Below are 22,101 nucleotides of genomic sequence, written 5' to 3'. Positions count from 1 at the left end.
TATTGGTTCCCGATGGCAGTGGCTTGGGGGAGGGCAGGGAGAAAGAAAGAAAAAGGCAGGCAGGGAGACAGAAGGAAAGAAGAGAAACAGAAAAAAAGAAAGGGAGGCAGAGAGAAAGAAAGGGCAGGGAGAGAGGAAGGAAAAGTTGGGGGAGGGAATGAGGTCTGGAGGAGAGGAAGCATACAGGCTAAAAGAAGGGAAGAAAGATTGGATGCACAGTCAGAAGAAGAAAGTGCAACCAGAGACTCATGAAATCACCAGACAAAGTAGGAAAAATGATTTTATTTTAAATTTAGTGGTCAAAATGTGTCTGAATTTATATCTGCTGTCTATATTTTACACTAAGGTCCCCTTTTACTAAACTGCAATAGAGTTTTTTAGCGCAGGGAGCTTATGAGCGTCGAGAGCAGCGCTGGGCATTCAGCGCAGCTCCCTGCGCTCTAAAAACTGCTATCGTGGTTTAGTAAAAAGGGAGGGGGGTATATTTGTCTATTTTTGTATGGTTGTTACTGAGGTGATAGTGCATAGAGTCATCTGCTTTGACCTCTTTGAAAAACCCTGGAATAGGAATGATAATTAACATTTTCTATGCGTACAGTGTGTGTTGTGTTTTTTTTAAATTTTATTATTGGTAGATCATTTTGACTTGGTCATTTTAAAAGTAGCTCGCAAGCCCAAAAAGTGTGGGCACCCATGTTCTATCCCTTCAGCAATGTCACTCACAAAAATATTAAAAAGGATCGGCCCCAGCACCAAACCCTGAGGGACACCACTACTCACCTTTCCTTCCTCCGAGCTACTTCCATTAACCACCACCTTCTGGCGTCTGTCCGACAACCAGTTTCTAATCCAGTTCACCACTTTGGGTCTTAACTTCAGCCCTTCAAATTTGTTCAAGAGCTTCCTATGAGGAACTGTGTCAACGGCTTTGCTGAAATCTAAGTAAATGACATCTAGCATATGTCTTTGATCCAGTTCTCTGGTTATCCAATCAAAAAATTCAATCAGGTTCGTTTGGCAAAATTTACCTTTAGTAAAGAAAGCCATGTTGCCTTGGATCCTGTAACCCATTAATTTCTAGGAAGTTCACTATCCTTTCTTTTAGCAACACTTCCATTATTTTTCCAACAACCGAAGTGAGGCTTATGGGCCTGTAGTTTCCCGCTGCATCTCTGGGACCACATCCACTCTTCTCTAATCCCCAGGAACCACTCCCGTCTCCAGAGATTTATTGAACAAGTCTTTAATAGGACCCGCCAGAACCTCTCTGAGCTCTCTCAGTATCCTGGGATGGATCCAGTCCGGTCCCATTGCTTTGTCCACCTTCAGTTTATCAAGTTGCTCATAAACACTTTCCTCTGAAAATGGCGCAGAATCAACTCCATTTTCTTGAGCAACTTTGCCAAGCAATCTCAGTCCTTCTCCGGGATTTTCTTCCGTGAACACAGAACAGAAGTATTTGTTTAGCACATTTGCTTTTTCCTCACTCCCCACATATCGGTTCCTAGCATCTTTTAGTTTAGCAATTCCATTTTTCATCTTCCTCCTTTCACTAATATATCTGAAAAAATTTTTGTCTTCCTTTTTTACATTTTTAGCGATATGCTCTTCCGCCTGTGCTTTCGCTAGATGTATCTCTCTCTTTGCTTCTTTCAGTTTCACCCGGTGGAACTTTCTATACTCCTCTTCTTGGTTTTTTTAATATTTCAGGAACATCAACTCTTTTGCTTTTATTTTCTCCGCCACTAGTTTGGAGAACCATATTGGTTTATGGTCTTGCACGATAGCAATAAGGTCGTCCAGACCTTACTGAACAGCAATTGCCCCTTAAAAGGAAAATTACTGAGGGTCGCCTTAAATGAGGAATCAACGGACCACTGCCTGATCCATAATGTTTTTCACAACATATTATAACTGAAATTATAAAATTTCAAAACCAACAAAAAATAAATTTGAGAGTTATTTATAAAGTTCTTTAAGCTATTTATGGGTAATTGGAACAATGGTAAAAGTATAGAATTGCTAATCAATGCGATGGATGTGCTTGTTTTTGAATGCAAATTAACTCAAAATGCAGCTCGATAGTTAACAAGCACGCATTTCATCATCCACCATCTGCAGTCGTTCTCTTTTTTTCGATTTAAATTTCTATCAAAGCTGCAAATCCAAGTTCGCAAAGCTAAGAGGATCCTTTATTGCTTTGTTGCTCAAGTTTGTTTTATCTTTTTATGCAGTAGTTATTCTAACTAAAATCACTTGACTTAGTATTCAAGGACCAATCAGGCCAAAGAATGTATCCTTATGTACACAGACGCTCATAACACAGACAGACTCTTGTGTACATGATGTACATGTCATCTATTCTAGTGCATATTTATGAAGGGAATTTTTAAAAATAAAGTAATTAAATTCTGGAATTTCTCATAGCATACCCAGAATCTCTTCGGGGCACACCACTGTGCCATGGCACAGTTTGAGTCACACTGTTCTAGACAATATGATGAAACCTTCCGCTCAATGTGTGGCGGCGGCTAAAAAAGCAAACAAGATGCTAGGAATTATTTAAAGAGGGATGGATAACAAAACTAAGAATGTTTTAATGTCTCTGTATCGCTCCATGGTGCGACCTCACCTGGAGTACTTTGTTCAATTCTGGTTGCATTATCTCAAGATATAGTGGAACTAGAAAAGGATCAAAGAAGAGCGACCAAGATGATAAAGGGGATACAACTCCTCTCGTATGAGGAAGGACTAAAAAGGTTAGGGCTCTTCAAGTTGAAAAAAATGGCTGAGGGAAGATATGATTGAAGTCTACAAAATCCTAAGTAATGTAGAACAGATACAAGTGGATCGATTTTTTTACTCCATCAAAAATTACAAAGACTAGGGGACACTCAAAGATATAGGGAAATACTTTTAAAACCAAGAGAGGAAATAATTTTTCACTCGGAGAATAGTTAACCTCTGGAACACATTTGCCAGAGGTTGTGATAAAGAGTGGATCGTGTAGCTGGTTTACTGAAGAATTTCCTGAAGGAAAAGTTCATAATATATTATTGAGATAGACATGAGGAAGCCACTGCTTATCCTGAATCGGTGAATACAAAACACGAACCCAAAAAAATATATAAAGGGAGGAAAAAATATAACTATAGCAAAACCTCCCCAACCCCAAGAAAAACAACCGACAAGGGGGAGAGACAAGAGAACTCTGACCACGACCTGAATTAACCTACAATTAATATAATGTGAAACAGGAAAACCCTCAGTAACACAGCCACCCGCTTGGGGAAAGGCTGTCACCGGCTGACACTCAGAAAGAGTGTAAACTGTGAAACATCCCCGGGTTTTTCCTGTTAATTTGGACACTTTCCTTCCTTGTTTGGCCCCCCTGACAAGGAGTAGAGACAAGAGTTTCCTCGACTATTTATATTGTGTGTTTTTTTGATTTACTAATCTTTTTTCACACGTAGCACTTTTTGGGGGTGCACTTGATTGATTTTCATAAATTAACAGGAAAAACCCGGGGATGTTTCACAGTTTACACTCTTTCTGAGTGTCAGCCGGTGACAGCCTTTCCCCAAGCGGGTGGCTGTGTTACTGAGGGTTTTCCTGTTTCACATTATATTAATTGTAGGTTAATTCAGGTCGTGGTCAGAGTTCTCTTATCTCTCCCCCTTGTCGGTTGTTTTTCTTGGGGTTGGGGAGGTTTTGCTATAGTATCCTGAATCGGTAGCATGGAATGTTGCTTCTCTTTGGGTTTTGGCCAGGTAGTAGTAACCTGGATTGGCCACCCTGAGGACTGGACTAGATGGATCATTGGTTTGACCCAGTAAGGCTATTCTTAGGTTCAATATGGTGTCAGGATCATGCAGAGCTTAGAGTGACAGGCTCTAGCGACAAAAGATGCCACTGTAGCTGCTTTCAAACCAGAGGTGGCTGAATCAAAAATTCATTTCAGCACAAAATCAATCCTATGGTCTTGTGTGTCTTTCAGCACCACACCTCCCTCACTGGGGAGGAAGTCCACCTGGTGACCTGTGACACTAAAGAATCTACACCTTTGGAGAAAAAGTGCTGGTTAAATGCTTCTGCCATCAGATAGAGCCACTCGCAAAGGACCTTCTGGCGCCTCCCAGTGATATGTAAGCATTTTTGCAATGTCCAGATGATCAGGAAAGGAGGAAGACTGCGCTTTTGTGCTACTCATGAGAGCGCATGTGTAGCCTAGGACTGGTTAGCCTACAATTTTAACTCCTGAAGGGATTCTGAAATTAACCCTACCAAAGCGGAGGGCTTAAAAAGTCTTCACACTGTAGGGTCCTCTCCAAGGTCTGGTGCGTGAATATCCATGACCGCAGCCAAATCCCCCACAGTGGAGATACCTGCCTGAGTAAGCAAAGGCATGGTCAGATCATCTAGATAATTTGTCCCTTGGCTGCACAGGACCCCTTTGCTGGGGACCAGAATCCTGTGAAGGAGAAGACCCTGATGGATTTGGCGAAGTTTTCTTGGCTAGATAAGCCTGAAAGAGCAAGTTTATAAATTCTTGGAGAAAACCCTGATTAGGAGGGTTGGCTGCTTCCTGAGCTCTTCTTGGATCCGTGGGCTTTAGATGCCAAATCGTGGCTGTGTTTCAATGGGGATGTGCTTTGGCTATCCCTTGGGTCAATTTTCACCTCTCTCGATTGGCTCCAGATAGAATGCGCAGTAGAACCTCCCTGCAGGGATAGAGGGAGCTAAGGCCAATACCACCTCCCCATCTCCCACGTGCCGCATGGCAGGTGGAACACAGATACTCGCCTGTCAGTCATCTGCCATACACGGGGCATGAATCTGAATATCCTGCCTCGAGGAGTCCATCTGATGTTTTTTCTTGAAAAAATGAAGCTTGTAGAGGCAGAAAATAACTTAATTCAGATAGGGAAAACCACCAGAACCCCCAAAACACTACAATTTTATGATTTTGGAGTGAGGACTCCGATACTGTGCCATGCCATGTGCTGGGAGCCGTAAAATGAAGCTGAAACAACTTATAGGGAGATCCTCTGCCTCAACAAGACTTAAAACCTGGACTGCCGGTCTTCCGATTGTCTCTTGTGCCCTTTAAGCCAGAGACCTCCACCACACCCAGAAACGCCACGTATGCAAACTGGTGGAGGAAAGCAGTCAGCCCTGATCCCAGACACCTCCACAGAGCTACGCAGCCTGCACTCAAGCTCCTCAGTAGATGAACCTCGGCTGAGCAATGCTCCCAAGTCCCTGAGCCCTGATCCAACCCCCTGGAAGCAGACTTTGTCATTAAAGCCTGCAATCTGTGGGGAACCTCTGTAGCACAAACACACAAAGCCTCAAAAACACATGAGCAGAAAGACTAGCTCCTACTGTCTCGCTTGTAGAAAAGCAACTGGAAGTCAGAGGGCAGTCCTGAGGTAAGAGGGGAGGGTTAAAATATGTAAATGAAGCTCCAAGAGATCTTGCAAGATGGGATGCATAACCTACTTGTTCAGGAATAGAGTGGGGTTGTACAAGAAATGGCATGTAGAACTTTTATCGCCCTAGCATATCCCATTTATCCAGTTATACTGGAATAACTTAAATCTTCAATTAAAGCTCATGGCAATCTCATTGAATTTTAATGGAGTTGCGACACATTTTAGAGATACAACTGAAATGAACTAGCAACTCTATGCAAAAGGCAAAGCACACTTAATACTCTAGTGCAGGGGTAGGGAACTCCGGTCCTCGAGAGCCATATTCCAGTCGGGTTTTCAGGATTTCCCCAATGAATATGCATTGAAAGCAGTGCATGCAAATAGATCTCATGCATATTCATTGGGGAAATTCTGAAAACCTGACTGGAATACGGCTCTCGAGGACCGGAGTTCCCTACCCCTGCTCTAGTAGTACACCATACACAACACATGCAATTTCTTTGATGAAGAATACTATACCTAGTTTTGTGCTTTTTTAATTTGTCAAAGGTATTTTTATTCAAAAACTTGCATTTTAAAATCTTAATGAAACAGTATATAAGTAGTAGAAAAAAAGTGTTACCCCTTCTTTTTTGCCTTGCCAGAGCATTTTTCGCTTCTTCTCTTGCTCTGCAAACCTCATTGGATTCACTGCTGCTGGATTATAATAACTAGGCACGGCTATTCCAGTCTCAGCCAATGCCTTTGCTTGTAGAGCTGCCATTTGAGCTGCCATAGCTATCTGAGGAGTAACTTGAGTTCCAGATGCCAGCAAAGCAGCAACATTTATGACAGAACCACCACTTGTTGTAGCTGCTAAGAAAAACAGAATGCAGAGGTTAATATAAAATCCCATGTCACTTCCTACATAATTTTTTCTTCCACCTCAGTCTATCATTATTTCAAATGTTGATCCTTGCTACAGCGTTGGTGTGCATGTGATACTGAAATACAACTAATTTCATGCCAGTGTCATCTTTCCCAAAATAAACAGAACTAGTCTGTGACTGTACAGACAGCATAGGCCAATCAATTACCACTAAACCAAAACCACATATTTATTTAAATTATTATTCATTATTTGCTAGTTCTAAGCATACATAGCCATCATCATTTTCACATAAGAGACAGAACAAGTATTTTCAATACTACATGCTATCAATGATGAGTTGAGCAAATAAACTCTTCAGCTGCTTTCTAAATTGTAAAAGACCAGGCAAAGATCATAACTCAGCAGGCAACATTTCACAATCGTGTCCCCTCAATATAGAATATAGAATGGTCCCAAATTAACTCAATGTTAGAAAATCATGTTGCCCTATCCTATAATACTATTTTATTTGGAACGTCTATGAGATTCAAGAGTCAAATTTCAGCAAATAACAATAAACTTTTGTTAATACTGACGGGGGTTGCCATTAAACATATTACTGGAAATTGGAAGGACTATAATAAACTTAATTATACCTTTTGGTGGAATTCAATTTGTCATATTTATAAACTGAAGAGAGTGCTTGCTATACAGCAAGGAAATTATAATAGTTTCAAAAAGATTTGGGGGCCACTGATTGCATATTCTAATGATTAGACACCTTGGACACCTTTTTATTACATAGGACTATATTTAATGTGGGGATGGGGAGGTATGTTATGGGATTAAATGGGTTTATTCCTGATGAATGGGATGGGTGGAGGAGGGGTCTTTTTTATATGCATCTGACAATAATTGTTAGAATGTCGGGGGGGCACGTGATGCCGGGAGAGTGACCGGACGTGCCTTCGTGCAGCTCCGGGCCGCGCCGCTATTCTTGCTCAATAACCCGGCTTTAATCTGACCGGCGGCGAATCCGTTACTGCAGACCCGATTCCTCTCGCAGTGCAGCGTCTGCCGCTGTGCTTCCGCTCCGACGGGGAAGGACTCCATGGCAACAAAACCTGCCCGGGCCGTGAGGGACAAGAACAGGGGAGCCGAAGTCAAGATGGCGGAACACCACGAGGCGCCTATTTTCACGCTGGAGGCGGCGGCGGTACAGGAGCTCACCCGCTCTCTAACGTTGGTCATGGAAGATAAACTGGCCACTATACATACCTTCATGGAAGGTATAAAGGAAAGCTTAGACTCCCAGGCAGGCAGGATTCAGCGGGCTGAAGATCGTATAGCCCAGCAGGAGGATGTCTCGGCTAACTTTGAGGAGCGCATTCGCACGCTGGAATCGGCGAATAAGGCCATGGAGGACCGCCTTGAGGACCAGGAGAACAGGGGCCGGCGTAATAATTTAAGGTTTGTGGGGATCCCTTCCAGCATACGGGATGTTGACCTGCGCCAGTGGCTGGAGGACTGGCTGCCTAAAGCTGTAGCACTGCCTGACCCTTTGGCGCCGTTTTCCATAGAAAGAGCTCACAGGTTAGGCGCTCGACGTGAGGAGGACTCCCGGCCCCGGCCTGTGATTGCACGGTTCCTTAATTATGCCCTAAAGGAAAGAGTCCTGGCCCATTATCGTAGAGGACGGGATCTTAACCTGCAACTGGAGGGACACAAGGTGCTCATCTTTCAGGATTTCTCGCCTCAAGTATCATCGCGGCGTCGAGCAATGGCACCTCATTGCAGTGAGCTATTCAAGCGCAATATCAAATTCTCGCTGCTGTATCCCGCGAGGGCAAGGGTGACCTACAACAATACTACCACTATTTACACCTCGCCAGCGGAGCTGGAGGGGTTCCTCAAATCTCTCCCTGTCATGGCACCGGGGGACCGGCGTGCCTCCTGACTGAGCCCTGAACGAGCTTTTCACAGAGGCACTGTTCTTCTCCTTCCACGGTTTGGCACTATCTGCATTGGGTCGCTGAGGAGGTGGTACGAGGGATCCGTTTGACACCAGTTTTCTGCTTGACTGCACTGGATGAGCTGGGCGCTCCTCATCGTGGTAATCCTCATTGAGCCTCCACAAGCAACGGCTTTAGTCTCTGCTCCGTTCCCTGGCATTTGGGACACGCTGCTGCGGGTCGGAGTCGGATGGCAGAGGTGGATTCTGAACTTACGACTCGGCCCGATCCAGCGTGCTTCTAAATAGATGACTTGGGCGTTGGTAGCACGACGAACGGTCTGAATATCCAAGTTTGGCTCTTCATTGCTTTATTTCTTTATATGTCCCTCTCCAGGTTGTAACTCTGAAGCCAATTTCCCTTTTTGTTCCCTTTACTTATCGCTGATATGAAGCTGCACTGTGTTTTATGTTTATATCAGAGGGCACTATTTTGTTCATATTTTGTATTGCATGTGGGGCGTGGCCCGGGGCTGTTTTATGTTCACTGTTCTTATTTTCCCACTCTCGGTGGGGGCTTTAGGAAGATTAAATGGTTCAGGGGGGAGGGGGGTTTTATTTTGTTCTGCTTGTGGGGGGGGGAGTGAATGGGGGGTGTGCATGAAACTGTATGAATGGGTGCTGCATGGGATTGCTGATTATCACTGCCGGGACCAGATGCTCACTAATACTAGGAAATATCTATTGCTGTCATACACTGTGGAGGGGGGATATGGCTGGGACGTCCCCTGCTCCGTGACTTGTTCTGTATCTAAAAGCTTTGTTTACAATGCATATGTAATGATATGTCTTCTTTGAAAATATCTTCGCTTAATGTAGACGGGATCCACTCTCCCATAAAACGTACCAAACTTCTCGCATATCTCAGAAGGGAACACACGGACATTGCATTTCTCCAGGAAACACATTTCATGGACGACGAATACCGTAAGTTGAAACGGGATTGGGTGGGACAGATAGGCTTCGCCTCCTATAGCTCTAGACAACGGGGAGTGGCCATTCTCATACACAAAAGAATACCGTTCACTGTGCAACACCAGGTGGCGGACCCCGAGGGGAGATATGTTATGCTAGTAGGTGACTTATGGGGACAGCAGACCGTATTATGCAATGTCTACGCTCCCAATACTTACTCTCCCGATTTTTTCTCACATTTGGTTACACTTCTGACTCCTCACATATCTAGCTTAATTGTGCTGGGGGGAGACTTCAACATAACCGTCAATCCCGCTCTGGATTGTCATCCAGCGAAACGTGCCCCCAAAGCTCATTTCGATAAGGGTGTGAATTACCTTATGAGGGAATTGGGATTACTAGATGTCTGGAGAACTCTCCACCCCGAGGAGCGCGACTACTCTTTCTACTCCCATCCTCATCTGTCCTACTCTCGCCTTGATCACTTCCTTGTGTCCGAACTCTGGTTCCCCAAGTTCGCATCGGCTGCCATGCTCGCACCGACCCTATCTGACCACTCTCTACTGCACATCACTCTCCAGTTCTTGAGGTCCTCCGGAGCACGCATCTGGCGTATGTCACCACAATTATACGCAGACAAAACTTTTCATGAATTTTTCACAAAAAAATGGGAGGACTTTCTTTGCACCAATTCCGTGTTGGACGTGGGACCGGTCGTTTACTGGGAAGCCGCAAAGGCTGTCATGCGCGGACACATATTGGCGTACTCCTCCGCTCTGAAAAAGCGCCGCGAGGGAGAGCTCCTTGCTCTCACTCGCGAGCTTCAGGAGCTGCGTCGGGTGCACATATCTAACCTTACCCCTTCGATCAGGTCCTCTTTAAAACAACTAAAGGATAAGATCAATCATCTCCTTGATATACGAGCTCAACGAAGCATATATTTCTACAAATATAAGCTGCATGCTTGGGGTAACAAAACGGGACGTATGCTAGCCAACTTGGTTAGACCGCCCAAGGCCAGACATGTCATCACGAGTATTAAAGATAAGGCTGGTCGACTCCACACCAATCCCGGGGATATTGCAGAGAAATTTGTTAGTTTCTATAGGGACCTCTACTCGGCAACACCAGACGACCCCCAAGCCAGAGAACACTTCTTCGCAAATCTCTCATTACCTTCCCTATCTGAGGAACAACAGCGCACATTGAACTCCCCTATTTCGGGGCAAGAAATCCAGACGGCCATTGGAAACCTCACCCTCGCAAAAACTCCAGGCCCTGATGGCATGGGGCCGGAGTTTTACAAGCTGTTGCCCCCTACGGTATTACCAGCCCTGCAATCCTACTATACCGGACTCTTATCCGCCCTCCCACCTGGGGATACACACAACCGAGCGCATGTTATTATCCTACCCAAACCGGGCCGCCCGCAGGACCAATTGGGATCCTATCGTCCAATATCACTCCTCAACCAGGATGTTAAAATCTTGGGTAGCATACTTGCGAAACGGTTGAATGTTTTTCTACCGCACCTGATACATGAAGACCAAGTCGGGTTTGTTCCTGGCCGACATGCTTCTCTCAACCTCTTGAAGGTCCTAACGGTTTTGCAGGCCTCTCATCCCTCTGAGGCCCGGGCCCTTATTGCCAGCCTGGACGTTGAGAAGGCCTTCGATATGGTCTCATGGGAACATCTTTTTTGGGTCCTGGGGAGATTTGGCATCACTGGTGACTTTGTGGGGTGGATAACGGCTCTCTACACCCGTCCATCCTCGCAGCTTCTGGTGAACGGGGAGTTATCGGCGTCCTTCCCACTAGGCCGCGGTACACGACAAGGTTGCCCATTATCCCCTCTTCTTTTCCTACTATCCTTGGAACCCCTAGCACAGCGCATACGGCAAGATCCGTGCCTTGAGGGCCTCCGCGTGGGGACGCGTGAATTCCGCATCAGTCTGTTTGCAGACGACATGCTCCTTTACATTAACCATGCGGACTCCAACATGCCGCGCCTCATGTCTCTTATACAATTGTATGGGCGATTTTCGGGCCTCAAGATAAACTTTGACAAGACGGAGGCACTACTTCTAGGGGCGACGGGTACACCTCGCTGGACGGAGAACTTAGGAGTAGGAGTGGCCCCTGGGAAACTTAAATACCTGGGTATCATGTTGTATTGTGACCCCAAACGATTATACACAGCTAACATCACCAGTGCTATTGGTAAAATCAAAACTCTGTGCCACCGATGGAGGGCTTTGCCTCTATCTCTCATGGGCAGAGTCGCAGTGGTCAAAATGATACTTTTTCCCAAAATACTATACCCCATTCAAGCCATCCCTGTTTGGGTATCTCCCTCCGACGAACGTGCGTATATAGCCACTATTCGATCATTTATCTGGCAAGACAGGGCGCCCCGCATTAGTTTTTCCAAACTGTCACGTGCAAAACAACATGGCGGCCTGAACTTGCCTGACATCCGCATGTATAATGTGGCAGCTTTACTTCGATGGATGCATCCGCAACTAGCTCCGGATTCCTTTTCGTCCCCATCCCCTACGGACCTTCTGGACATATGCTGCCTACCCATTTCTTTTTCCTCCTTTCTTCATGGACGCTCGGGTGGGCGGTCTGGTACTCACTCTTCCCTCTTTTCCTCACCCTTATTGCCCTTTTTGAATTCATTTCGAAAGGCCTGGGTTTGGTGGCGAAAAAAACAGACCCGAACGCCCGACTTTTCCCCTTTTCTTTCCATACTTCGAAACCCTGACTTTCCTCCTGGTATGTCACGTCTGGGGGGTCTATCAACTCGGGGAGCGCGGGACACTACAGTGGGGGCACTTATAGACATTGGGGGGGGGAGTTTTCCCTCTTTTCTTCAGGTACAAACAGCCTGGGGCCTACCCTCGCGGAACATTTATACTTATTTACAACTTCAACATTATGTAACCCCCCAGATTGCCCGTTGTGATGGCCGTTGGGAGAGTGGATCCCTTGACGACATTCTTCTGGAGACTCCATCATCCATGAACTCTATTTCTCGCTGGTATTCTGCTTGTCGAGACCATCAACCCGAGTTGGCTCTGGTGGTTTTGGCCAGGGAATGGTCACACGAAATGGGAAGACTAGTCACTGTACAAGATTTACATGCGTTTTTCAAGAACAATTATTTGTTGGTGAAGGCAGTTTCTTTACAGGAAATACAATTCAAGTTACTGCATAGAGCATACATAACTAGAATTCGTGGAGCACGCATGCATTTGTGGACTGACGCCAATTGTGTCCGTTGTGCATCCGCACCGGGTACATTTCTTCATACCTTCTTCGACTGCCCGACTCTCACGTTTTGGGGCCAAATTCATCGATGCCTTGAACATGTTCTCCTCTGTACCTTTGTCTGGAACTCTGCAGCGCTTTTACTAGGGGATGTACAAGATTTCACGCAACAGGGCCTGGACATCTCAGACCAGAAATTCATTCTGCACGCTATTCTTCTAGGCAAATCGCTGGTATTGCAGCGATGGACCACAGCGGAGGCCCCTACCTTCCCTTTATGGCTGGCTAGAATGCAGACGCAAGCCAGATTTGAATTGGACACATACACTCCCAGAACACAGGCCTCGTGGGCTGCTTATTGCACTTTATGGAAACGGCTCCTGACAGCGCCTCTCCCCTGAACTGAACTGAACCGCTTTGAGTCTTCTTCCCTGTATACTCAATTGCTGGTAGTAGATGGTTGCTGATTACTCACCCGTTTATATTATGATCTCTCCATTTCTATTGTAATTTTCGGATGACAGCTGAGATAGCCATGAGTGCAGTGTACAACTCTATGGTTGGACCTTATTCTCATTGCTTGCGTGTGAATGGGATATGACAGTGTGTGTGTATGGATGTTGGTATGAAAGATCCATTAGGTGAATCGTTTGGGGATTCGAAGTTCTGTTAGCACTTTATAGCCTGGAGAAAACGGGCTGGTTTAAGCCATGTGGAACTGTTCTTGATACACACATTTCTCATGTATAACTGCATTGGTCCTTTTCATTGTGTTTCTTGTTCCCTGTTATGTACCACTGACCTGTTGTACATGGTTTGCTTTGCCTAATAAATATGATAATACAAAAAAACAAAAAAAAAAAAAAAAAAAAAGAATGTCAAGTGATTTGTACGAATTATCTGATTGAATATTGTACACTTGTTGCAAGAGTTAAAACTGAATAAAGAATTAAAAAAAAAAAAAGATTAGTCTCTCTGTAAGCAATTAACTTCACTTTTAAAAGATGATACATCTAATAAAAATTTATTAATGGAGTGTAAATTATGAAGCGGTTTATACACTTGGAGAGTAGTTGCTAAAATGATTGGACCTTCATTATGCAAGATCTTGTAAATTAAACACAGGACTTTGAAACTGATTCTTGTGTGTAGGTTCTATAAACTTGAAGTAATATGATCATATCTCTGTACACTAGCCACAAGTTGCACTGCAAAAAGACAAGAAGTTTTGTATATAAGGAAAACGTGAAAGCATTTCTGTGATAGTTTCACTGGAAGAGGGAGGGGTGGGTGGGTAAGTAGGAGAAGGAGAAGTGACTAAGCAGTTTTAAATGTCTTTGTGGTGTGAAATAAAAGTCCAGATCTTTGTTAAGTTCTGTATGGTATGTGTCAAAATATTTCAATCATTTTAATTTCAACAGTCTTACGTTATATATATATTCTATGACAATTTCATCTAAGCCACAAACCTCTCGATCGTCATCTAAGAAGATATTCTGCCTCATCCGATGTTCATGTTACTATATCACCAAACGGCATTCCAATCAGCCTTCTTAATCATCATCTAGACTTACAGCTCAACACATGCTTTTGATATCTGCAACCTTTTCAATTTTACCCCCATACAGGTCTTCTTCCTTTCAAGGAGAGCAGGTTCTCCCAGTTTTTAAATAAAGTATACAATGAGGTGTAGGTTGATGGTCTGGCCCAAGAAAACTCTGATAATGATGAATGCGTTGAGAAGGTCCATGCTGACCCTGATATGGTCAACATCGAGAATGGGTGTGTGACCTTGTCCTCGATCGACGCATCCTTGGGATGGGCTCAGATAGGCATGGAAGTTTAAATGCCTGTGAAGCCTGAATCTGAGGTAGCCCCAAAAGCATAGTAGATGATAGATTAGATCTACTCCAGGATCAATGGTGCTGGTACTGGAAGAGACATTGGCTTGCAAGCAGACTGCTCTGCCAGATGTCAGGGCATGGGAGACCTTGATAGAGGCATGCCAACAAGGAGACATCAGCTGGATGGAAAGAGAGCGATCCTCCGTGTGTCAACACTTACTATGCATCAAGGAAGTTGACGTTTGAAAGGACACAGTGCCATGACTAGAAGGGGAGAATATTTGTACTACTTAGTTTACTTACGTTCCTTTTTACTTTGATGTGCTATGCAAAGATAAAGATATAGTAGAGTCCTACCTCTGTGTAGAGTCCTACTTCTGTAAGAAGCCCAATGCCCAAAACTTTGGGTGTTGTGTTGATATACCCGGCGTCAATGTCTGAGTAATAACTGGTTAAGTGTTGAGTTCTGAGTCCCCTGCCATGCTTGATACGGATGTGGTACTGAAAAATTTTTCAAACTGAAGTTTTGGGCTTTCAGTGACCTTTTGCATGTGGGAACACAGGTCACAGTGAATGTCTGAACAGCACAGTTACTTACCATAACAGGTGTTATCCAGAGTCAGCAGGCAGATATTCTCACAAATGGGCGATGTCATCCATGGAGCCCCAGCACGGACACTTTGCTAGGATCAAAGGAGACAAAAAGTTGAGGAGATGTTCTATGAGCCTTTGTCCTGTGTGATAATAGGCCAAAGCTCGCTTGCAATCCAGACTATGAAGAGCTGTTTCTCCTCAGTGAGAATGAGGCTTAGGAAAAAGCACTGGAAGCGCAATGGACTGATTGAGATGGAACTCAGTGATGACTTTCTGCAGAAATTGTGGATGTGTGCGAAGAACCACTTTGTCATGGTGAAATATAATGAAAGGTGGATCTGCTACTTATGCTTGAAGTTCACTCACTCTCCTGGCAGAAGTGAGTGAAATGAGAAAAACAACTTTCCAGGTAAGATACTCGAGATGAGCCGTTGACATTGGTTCAAATGGAGACTTCATAAATCTGGAAAGCACCACATTGAGGTCCCAGACTACTGGAGGTGGCATAACATTGAAAGCCCTTTCATGAAATCTGGAGACAAGACGATGAGCAGTGAGAGGTTTACCCTCAACTGGTTGGTGAAAAGCTGTGATAGACTGAGATGGACTCTAATAGATGTAGACTTGAGTCCTGAATCAGACAAATGAAGGTAATCCAAGACTAGTGAAATTGAAACTTGATTTTGGATCATAGTGATGAAGAAGATACCAAGAAGAAAAACAAGTCCACTTTCGCCGATAGCATTGCTCAGTGGCTGGTTTCCTGGAGGCTTCTAGAATAAGTTGAACAGGCTGAGAAACGTGAAGATCAGCTGTATACAGCCTGAGAGATACCAAGCTGTCAGGTATAGGGAGTGAAGGTTGGGATGCAGAAGTGCACCTTGACTCTGCTTAAGAAGAGATGGAAAAATCAGCAGAGGTATTGGCTCCTTGACACTGAGTTGAAGTAGAAGGGAGAACCAAGGCTGCCTGGGCCACCGAGAAGCTATAAGGATCATGGTGGTGGTCTCCTACTCTTTAGAATGAGAGGAGTAACATAGTAACATAGTAGATGACAGCAGATAAAGACCCGAATGGTCCATCCAGTCTGCCCAACCTGATTCAATTTAAATTAAAAAAAAAATTTTTTCTTAGCTATTTCTGGGCAAGAATCCAAAACTCTACCTGGTACTGTGCTTGAGTTCCAACTGCCGAAATCTCCAGCCCATCTACACCCTCCCAGCCACTGAATCCCTTCCCAGCCCATCCCCCACCAAACTGCCAGACACAGACACAGACCATGCAAGTCTGCCCAGTACTGGCCTTAGTTCAATATTTAATATTATTATTTTCTGATTCTAGATCCTCTGTGTTCATCCCACGCTTCTTTGAACTCAGTCACAGTTTTACTCTCCACCACCTCTCTCGGGAGCGCATTCCAGGCATCCACCACCCTCTTCGTAAAGTAGAACTTCCTAACATTGCCTTTGAATCTACCACCCCTCAACCTCAAATTATGTCTTCTGGTTTTACCATTTTCCTTTCTCTGGAAAAGATTTTGTTCTACGTTAATACCTTTCAAGTATTTGAATGTCTGAATCACATCTCCCCTGTCCCTCCTTTCCTCTAGGGCAGTGATGGCTAACCTTTTTGAGCCCGAGTGCCCAAACTGCCGCACAAAACCAAAGAATTTCCTCAAAGTGCCAGCACGTCAATTAAACCATAATAACAAGATTTTAGTATCTAAAAACTCTTTATAAAGTTGCCTGAACTATGTAACATCATTTTTAAAGGTTGGAATCTTTGTATTGTCAGAGAATCAATTTGATTCACAATCCTTTGGTTTTCATTTCAATTTATTGGCAATTTATAATGTTTTAATGATTTCATTCAATTTAATGAATTTAGGAAGAATTTGATTCAGTTACACAATATATTTTAAATGTATTTCACATAACATGTCAAATGTATCCTGAGTAAAAAAAAAGATAAACTTCTTAAAACTGTTAACTGTGTGAAGACTCGGTGTGCATTCCCAAAGAGTCTATACATGTTTTTTTGTAAAATTTACAATCAAATTAGAAAATAGTTAAATCATTACATTTCTAATAATATGATGTAAAGAAAACAAAAGAGCTTTCAATTAAACCAACCGTTTTTATTGGAAATTCCAGATTGGAATACAACAGGGCCATGTAAAGTCCCTTTTTTAAATAACATCTTTAAATAATATTTAAATAACTTAGAAAGTGTCTTAACTGCAAACTGAAAACACTGCTTCATGTAAACATATGCATTGGGCATGCTCTGAAAAAAAGTAATGTGATTTTTGTTGTTGCATGCATGCTGATAACTTGTCAATCCTTGGCTCATAGTGCGTTAATTTCAGAGCAACACATGCAGCACTCATGTCATCCGTTAATCTGTTTCTAGCATCAGATTTTATATGATTCAAAGCCGAAAACAGCTGCTCACAAGCATAGGATGACCCAAACAAAGTAAGAAGAGCAATCCCAAGTGCTTTCATGGACTTAAAATTGTCTGGCAGAGAATTCCACGCTTTTAGGATTTCATTTTCAGAACTGCTCGCAGTGATTTCATTTGTCACCCTTTCACACTCAATACGTTCAAGAGCCGCACGCAGGTCATTGAATTTACTTTTCCAGATAGAGCTTTCTTGAAATTCCAGTAGCTCCATTTCCAAATTTTGAATATCTAACCACTGTAAGCAGGAAAGATCAAGATCTTCAAATGTGGACTTTTCTGGGGAAGTTATAAATGAAAGGGTTGTCTCCATCTTACGGAACTGAGAAAATCTTTTACTAAAATTCTCCTTTGCTTCGGCTACAATGGTGGAATATGCTTTGTGGATTTCCTGGTGTTTTTTATGACTGTCCACAAATGTAGAATTATCCAAATGTATTTTTAGGTTGGGAAAATATTTTAGCTGTCCACTCTCAAGGTCTTTTTCAAAAACATGCAATTTTCTCTCAAAAGCTTTGATGTCACTAAACATGCTTTCTGCTGTTTTTCCCATGCCTTGTAATTTTTTGTTTAGTACATTAAAGTGGTTAGTAAAATCTGTAAAGAACATGAGGTTGGTAAGCCAGGCCATGTTGGTGAGTTGAGGATAGTCTTCCCCCTTTTCGTTCATAAATAGCCTAACTTCTTCCAAGCAGGCCACAAATCTCTCTAACACTCGTCCTCTGCTCAGCCACCGGACATTATTGTACATCAGTAAAGTGTTATATTGTGCCTGAACCTCATCAAGAAGGGCTTGAAATTGTCGAAAATTAAGAGCACGCGCCATGATGAAGTTCACCATTTTTGTTACATCTTTGAGGACATCGTCAAGTTTTTTGCTGCTTTCTTTGGCGCAGAGAGCCTCTTGACGTATTATGCAGTGAAATTGAATCAGTGGATGTTTTGCTTCCTTAGCAAAGAAATGAATGAATCCTGATGTTGTCCCCACCATGCTAGGTGCTCCATCGCTAGTAACTGAAACTACTTTTTCTGGACTTATGTTTAGTGATGAAAAAGCCTCCATCACAGCATTGTGGATATCTATCCCTTGTGTTCTTCCAGGCAAAGACAGCAGTTTTACCAGCTCTTCTCTCATGATGTCACCAGTAGCATAACGCAAAATGAGCGCTAGTCTTGCATGGTTAGTAATATCTGTACTTTCATCCAAGCACATGGAGTAGAAGGGTGCTTTTTGTAAGTCGCAAGTAAGCTGTTGACTAACATCAGCAGCCATTTGCAGAACCCTATCTTTTGCAGTATTTCTGCTTAGCGGCATCTCAGAGATGCGCTGCACAATTTTTTCCTTGTTTTGGAAATCATGGAAGAGTGAATTACTCCCAGCCAAAATTGCCTTTTTGATAAAATCTCCATCAGAGAGGGGCTTACCATGTTTTGCCATGCACAGTGAAATTTGAAAGCTGGCAACTGTAAGATGATTAGTTTTTGAAAGATAGTTGCTAAAACTAAGAGACTGGGAGTGATATTTCTTTAATTTTCCTACAAGGAACTCTTTTCTTTGAGCTAAACCAAGTTCAGCAACACTGTTATGGTTGGTCTCAAAGTGACGTTTGACACTTGATGTGCGAGACACAACACTTTCATTACACATAATACACAATGCTTTCCCACTGCGTTCAATCACTCCATATGTACTCTGTCCAGGCCTCTTGGAATGGTCTTCAACTATCTGTTTTTGCTTTTTTTGCTGTACTCATTTTCTTTGTTCAAGACTTCAAGTCTACAAAAAGATAAAATTTGTATAATAAAAAAAAATCTAATGAAGTGCTGTATACAAATCCGTCCCCATAAAAAAATGTGTGATTGGGGAATTTTACTAATTGTAGACATCCGTTTTGGTCAAAAAATATACTGTCCGGGTGAAAACCGGACTTGTGCAACCTGAGTATATGGGAAAAGGACTTTTATTTTTCATTATTGGAGCCTTTGTTATTTTATTATGATGTTTACAAAAGCACTGTGAAGGGCCACATATACACTTTATTGTTTTTTGCTATAGAGTTTTCCATAAGGTACAGCGCAGAGGATTAGTGTGTTGGTTGTTCACAGAGAGCCCAGCCCTCCTCTCAGCTTACTGAACTTCTCTATGCAATCATCATAAGCAGCTTTTTTATTTCCTCGAATTTAGCATGTCCCCCATGGAAGATACAGAGGTTTTTACAGAGGAGCACATTATTAGACACATTAACTTCCCCCCATATCCTCACCTCTCTAGCATGGGAGCACTAGGAACTGTTCCTGATTACAGATGTCACATGTGGAGTCACACTACAGCCTCACTGAGTTCCTGTGACAGACTCAGTGTGAAGCTTCTCTTCCTCCCCCCACTTCCCCCTCACACACTGCCTGGCTCATAGGATACTAAGGGGAAGACAGGCAGGCTAAACATCCACTCACAGGACTGCAGCCAGCACAGGAGGATGGGCTGTGGCCCACCGGGACAATGCCCGGTCCTCCCAATGGCCAGTCCGGCCCTGTTGCCAGGTGAGCTGCAAAGCAGAAAACGGCACACTCGCCTCCCGCCGCACCGCATATCTTAATTGCGGACTAGAGAGTTGCGCGGGGACAGAAATCCCACCCGTCCCCACCCGTCCCCGTGAGGAATCCCACCCGTCCCCGCGAGGAATGTCCTCCGTCACCGCCCGTCCCCGTGAGGAATCCCCTCCGTCCCTATAAACTTCAGAAATATTTATTTCATTTAATTATGCTACTGAATTAAAGGCTCTGGTAGAAACCCATTTACAAATAAGCAAAAAGACTTTATTAATTTGGAAATATTAATTGGGAAGAATACACATTTTGTAAACGGGTTTCTACCAGAGCCTCTTTTGTTTATAAATTTTTATCAACACAACTAATATACTACTTTATCCTGAAGCAAAAAAAAAAAAAAAAAAAAAAGAAAAAAAGAAATAGAATTCTTTTCCTACCTTTGTTGCCTGGTTTCTGCTTTCCTCATGTTCTCATTCAGTTCCTTCCATCCACTGTCTCTCTTCCTTCTGCGTCTTCCATTTGCTCTGTTACTGTGCCTCTCCCTTTCTCCCCCCTTCCAAATTGGTCTGGCACCCATCTTCTTCCCTCCGCTTCCCCCATAGTCTGGCATCTCTGTCTTCTTCCTTGCCAGCGTTTTCTCCCCACTCTCTCTTCCCCATTTCCTTTCAGCGTCCTTCTCCCCCCCCCCCATCTTCCCCATGTCCTGTCAGCGTCCTTCTCCACCCCCCCGTCTTCCCCATGACCTTTCAGCGTCCTTCTCCACCCCACCCCCCCATGTCCTTTCAGCGTCCTTCTCCACCCCTGTCTTCCCCATGTGCTTTCAGCGTCCTTCTCTCCCCCCCGTCTTCCCCATGTCCTGTCAGCGTCCTTCTCCCCCTTCTGTCTTCCACAAATGCTTTCAGTGTCCTTCCCCCCCACCCCGTCTTCCCCATGTCCTTTCAGCGTCCTTCTTCACCCCTTTGTCTTCCCCAGTGCTTTCAGCGTCCTTCTCCCCCCTCCTTCTCTCCCGCCCCGGGTGCAGCACAGCCGGCCAGGTCCCCTTACTTTTGTGGCGCTTCCGCGACCGACAGACCGACAACAGCCCCGGTCTGACAAACCTCCCTGCCCTTAACCGCGAATCTAAATTTCCTTCTTACAGCTGCTGTAAGAAGGTAATTTAGATTCGCGGTTAAGGGCAGGGAGGTTTGTCGGACCAGGGCTGTTGTCAGTCGGTCGGGTTAGCTCCACAAAAGTAAGGGGACCTGGCCGGCTGTGCTGCACACGGGGCGGGGCGGACCGCCCCCCTCCCTTGGTAGCCACTCGAGCCGCGAGGCTACTCCTCCTTACCTACCCTGCCTGCAGCACAGAGCCGAACGGAAGTCTTCCCAACGTCAGCGCAGACGTCGGAGGGAGGGAGGGCTTTGTTTACCGACGTCAGCGCTGACGTTGGGAAGACTTCCGTTCGGCTCTGTGCTGCAAGCAGAGCAGGTAGGGAGAAAAGCCGCGCGACTTAGTACATCCTGCCCCGCAGGAACCCCGCGACCCTCGGAGGCGTCCCCACGGGATCCCTGCGACCCATGCAGCTCTCTATTGCGGACCTTCCCGCATGCCAGCTGCTAGGCCTTCACGTGCCACAGCTGGCACGCGTGCCATAGGTTCGCCATCGCTGCTCTAGGGTATACATATTCAGGGTTTCCAGTCTCTCCTGATACGTCTTCTGGCGCAAGCCTCCTATCATTTTCATCGCCCTCCTCTGGACCGCCTCAAGTCTTCTTATGTCCTTCGCCAGATACGGTCTCCAAAACTGAACACAATACTCCAAGTAGGGCCTCACCAATGACCTGTACAGGGGCATCAACACCTTCTTCCTTCTACTGGCTACGCCTCTCTTTATACAGCCCAGCATCCTTCTGGCAGCAGCCACTGCCTTGTTACACTGTTTTTTCGCCTTTAGATCTTCAGACACTATCACCCCAAGGTCCCTCTCCTCGTCTGTGCATATCAGCTTCTCACCTCTCAGCATATACGGTTCCTTCCGATTATTAATCCCCAAATGCATTGGAAATGCGTAGAGAGACTTGCATGTCCGATCCAGCAGAAACGCATCTGCCTCTAGACGCATAAACTTTTGATGGAGTATATATGTTTTTTAAAGTAGACTCCACTACGAGGGATTGATGAGGTGAG

At 44.4% G+C, this 22,101-nt stretch overlaps 1 protein-coding gene across 3 annotated transcripts in view; it reads right to left on the bottom strand.

The window, feature by feature from the left end:
- RSRC2 (arginine and serine rich coiled-coil 2) overlaps positions 1-22,101 on the bottom strand; it is a 185,227-nt gene that overhangs the window by 44,588 nt on the left and 118,538 nt on the right. For 2 of the 3 annotated variants that reach the window (XR_004540325.1, XM_033954528.1), the window contains exon 8: positions 6,058-6,290. Coding sequence is in view for 2 of the 3 variants with exons in the window: in XM_033954528.1 (XP_033810419.1) it covers positions 6,058-6,290 (233 nt within the window). In the remaining variant the exon portion in view is untranslated. The remainder of the gene's footprint in view (positions 1-6,057; positions 6,291-22,101) is intronic. The other variant, XM_033954530.1, reaches the window with a different exon arrangement.

Source organism: Geotrypetes seraphini, chromosome 8 (genome assembly GCF_902459505.1).
Source record: "Geotrypetes seraphini chromosome 8, aGeoSer1.1, whole genome shotgun sequence".
Lineage (NCBI taxonomy): Eukaryota > Metazoa > Chordata > Amphibia > Gymnophiona > Dermophiidae > Geotrypetes > Geotrypetes seraphini.
The sequence above is the reverse complement of the archived record's forward strand: the minus strand, read 5'-3'. Positions and strand labels throughout refer to the sequence as shown.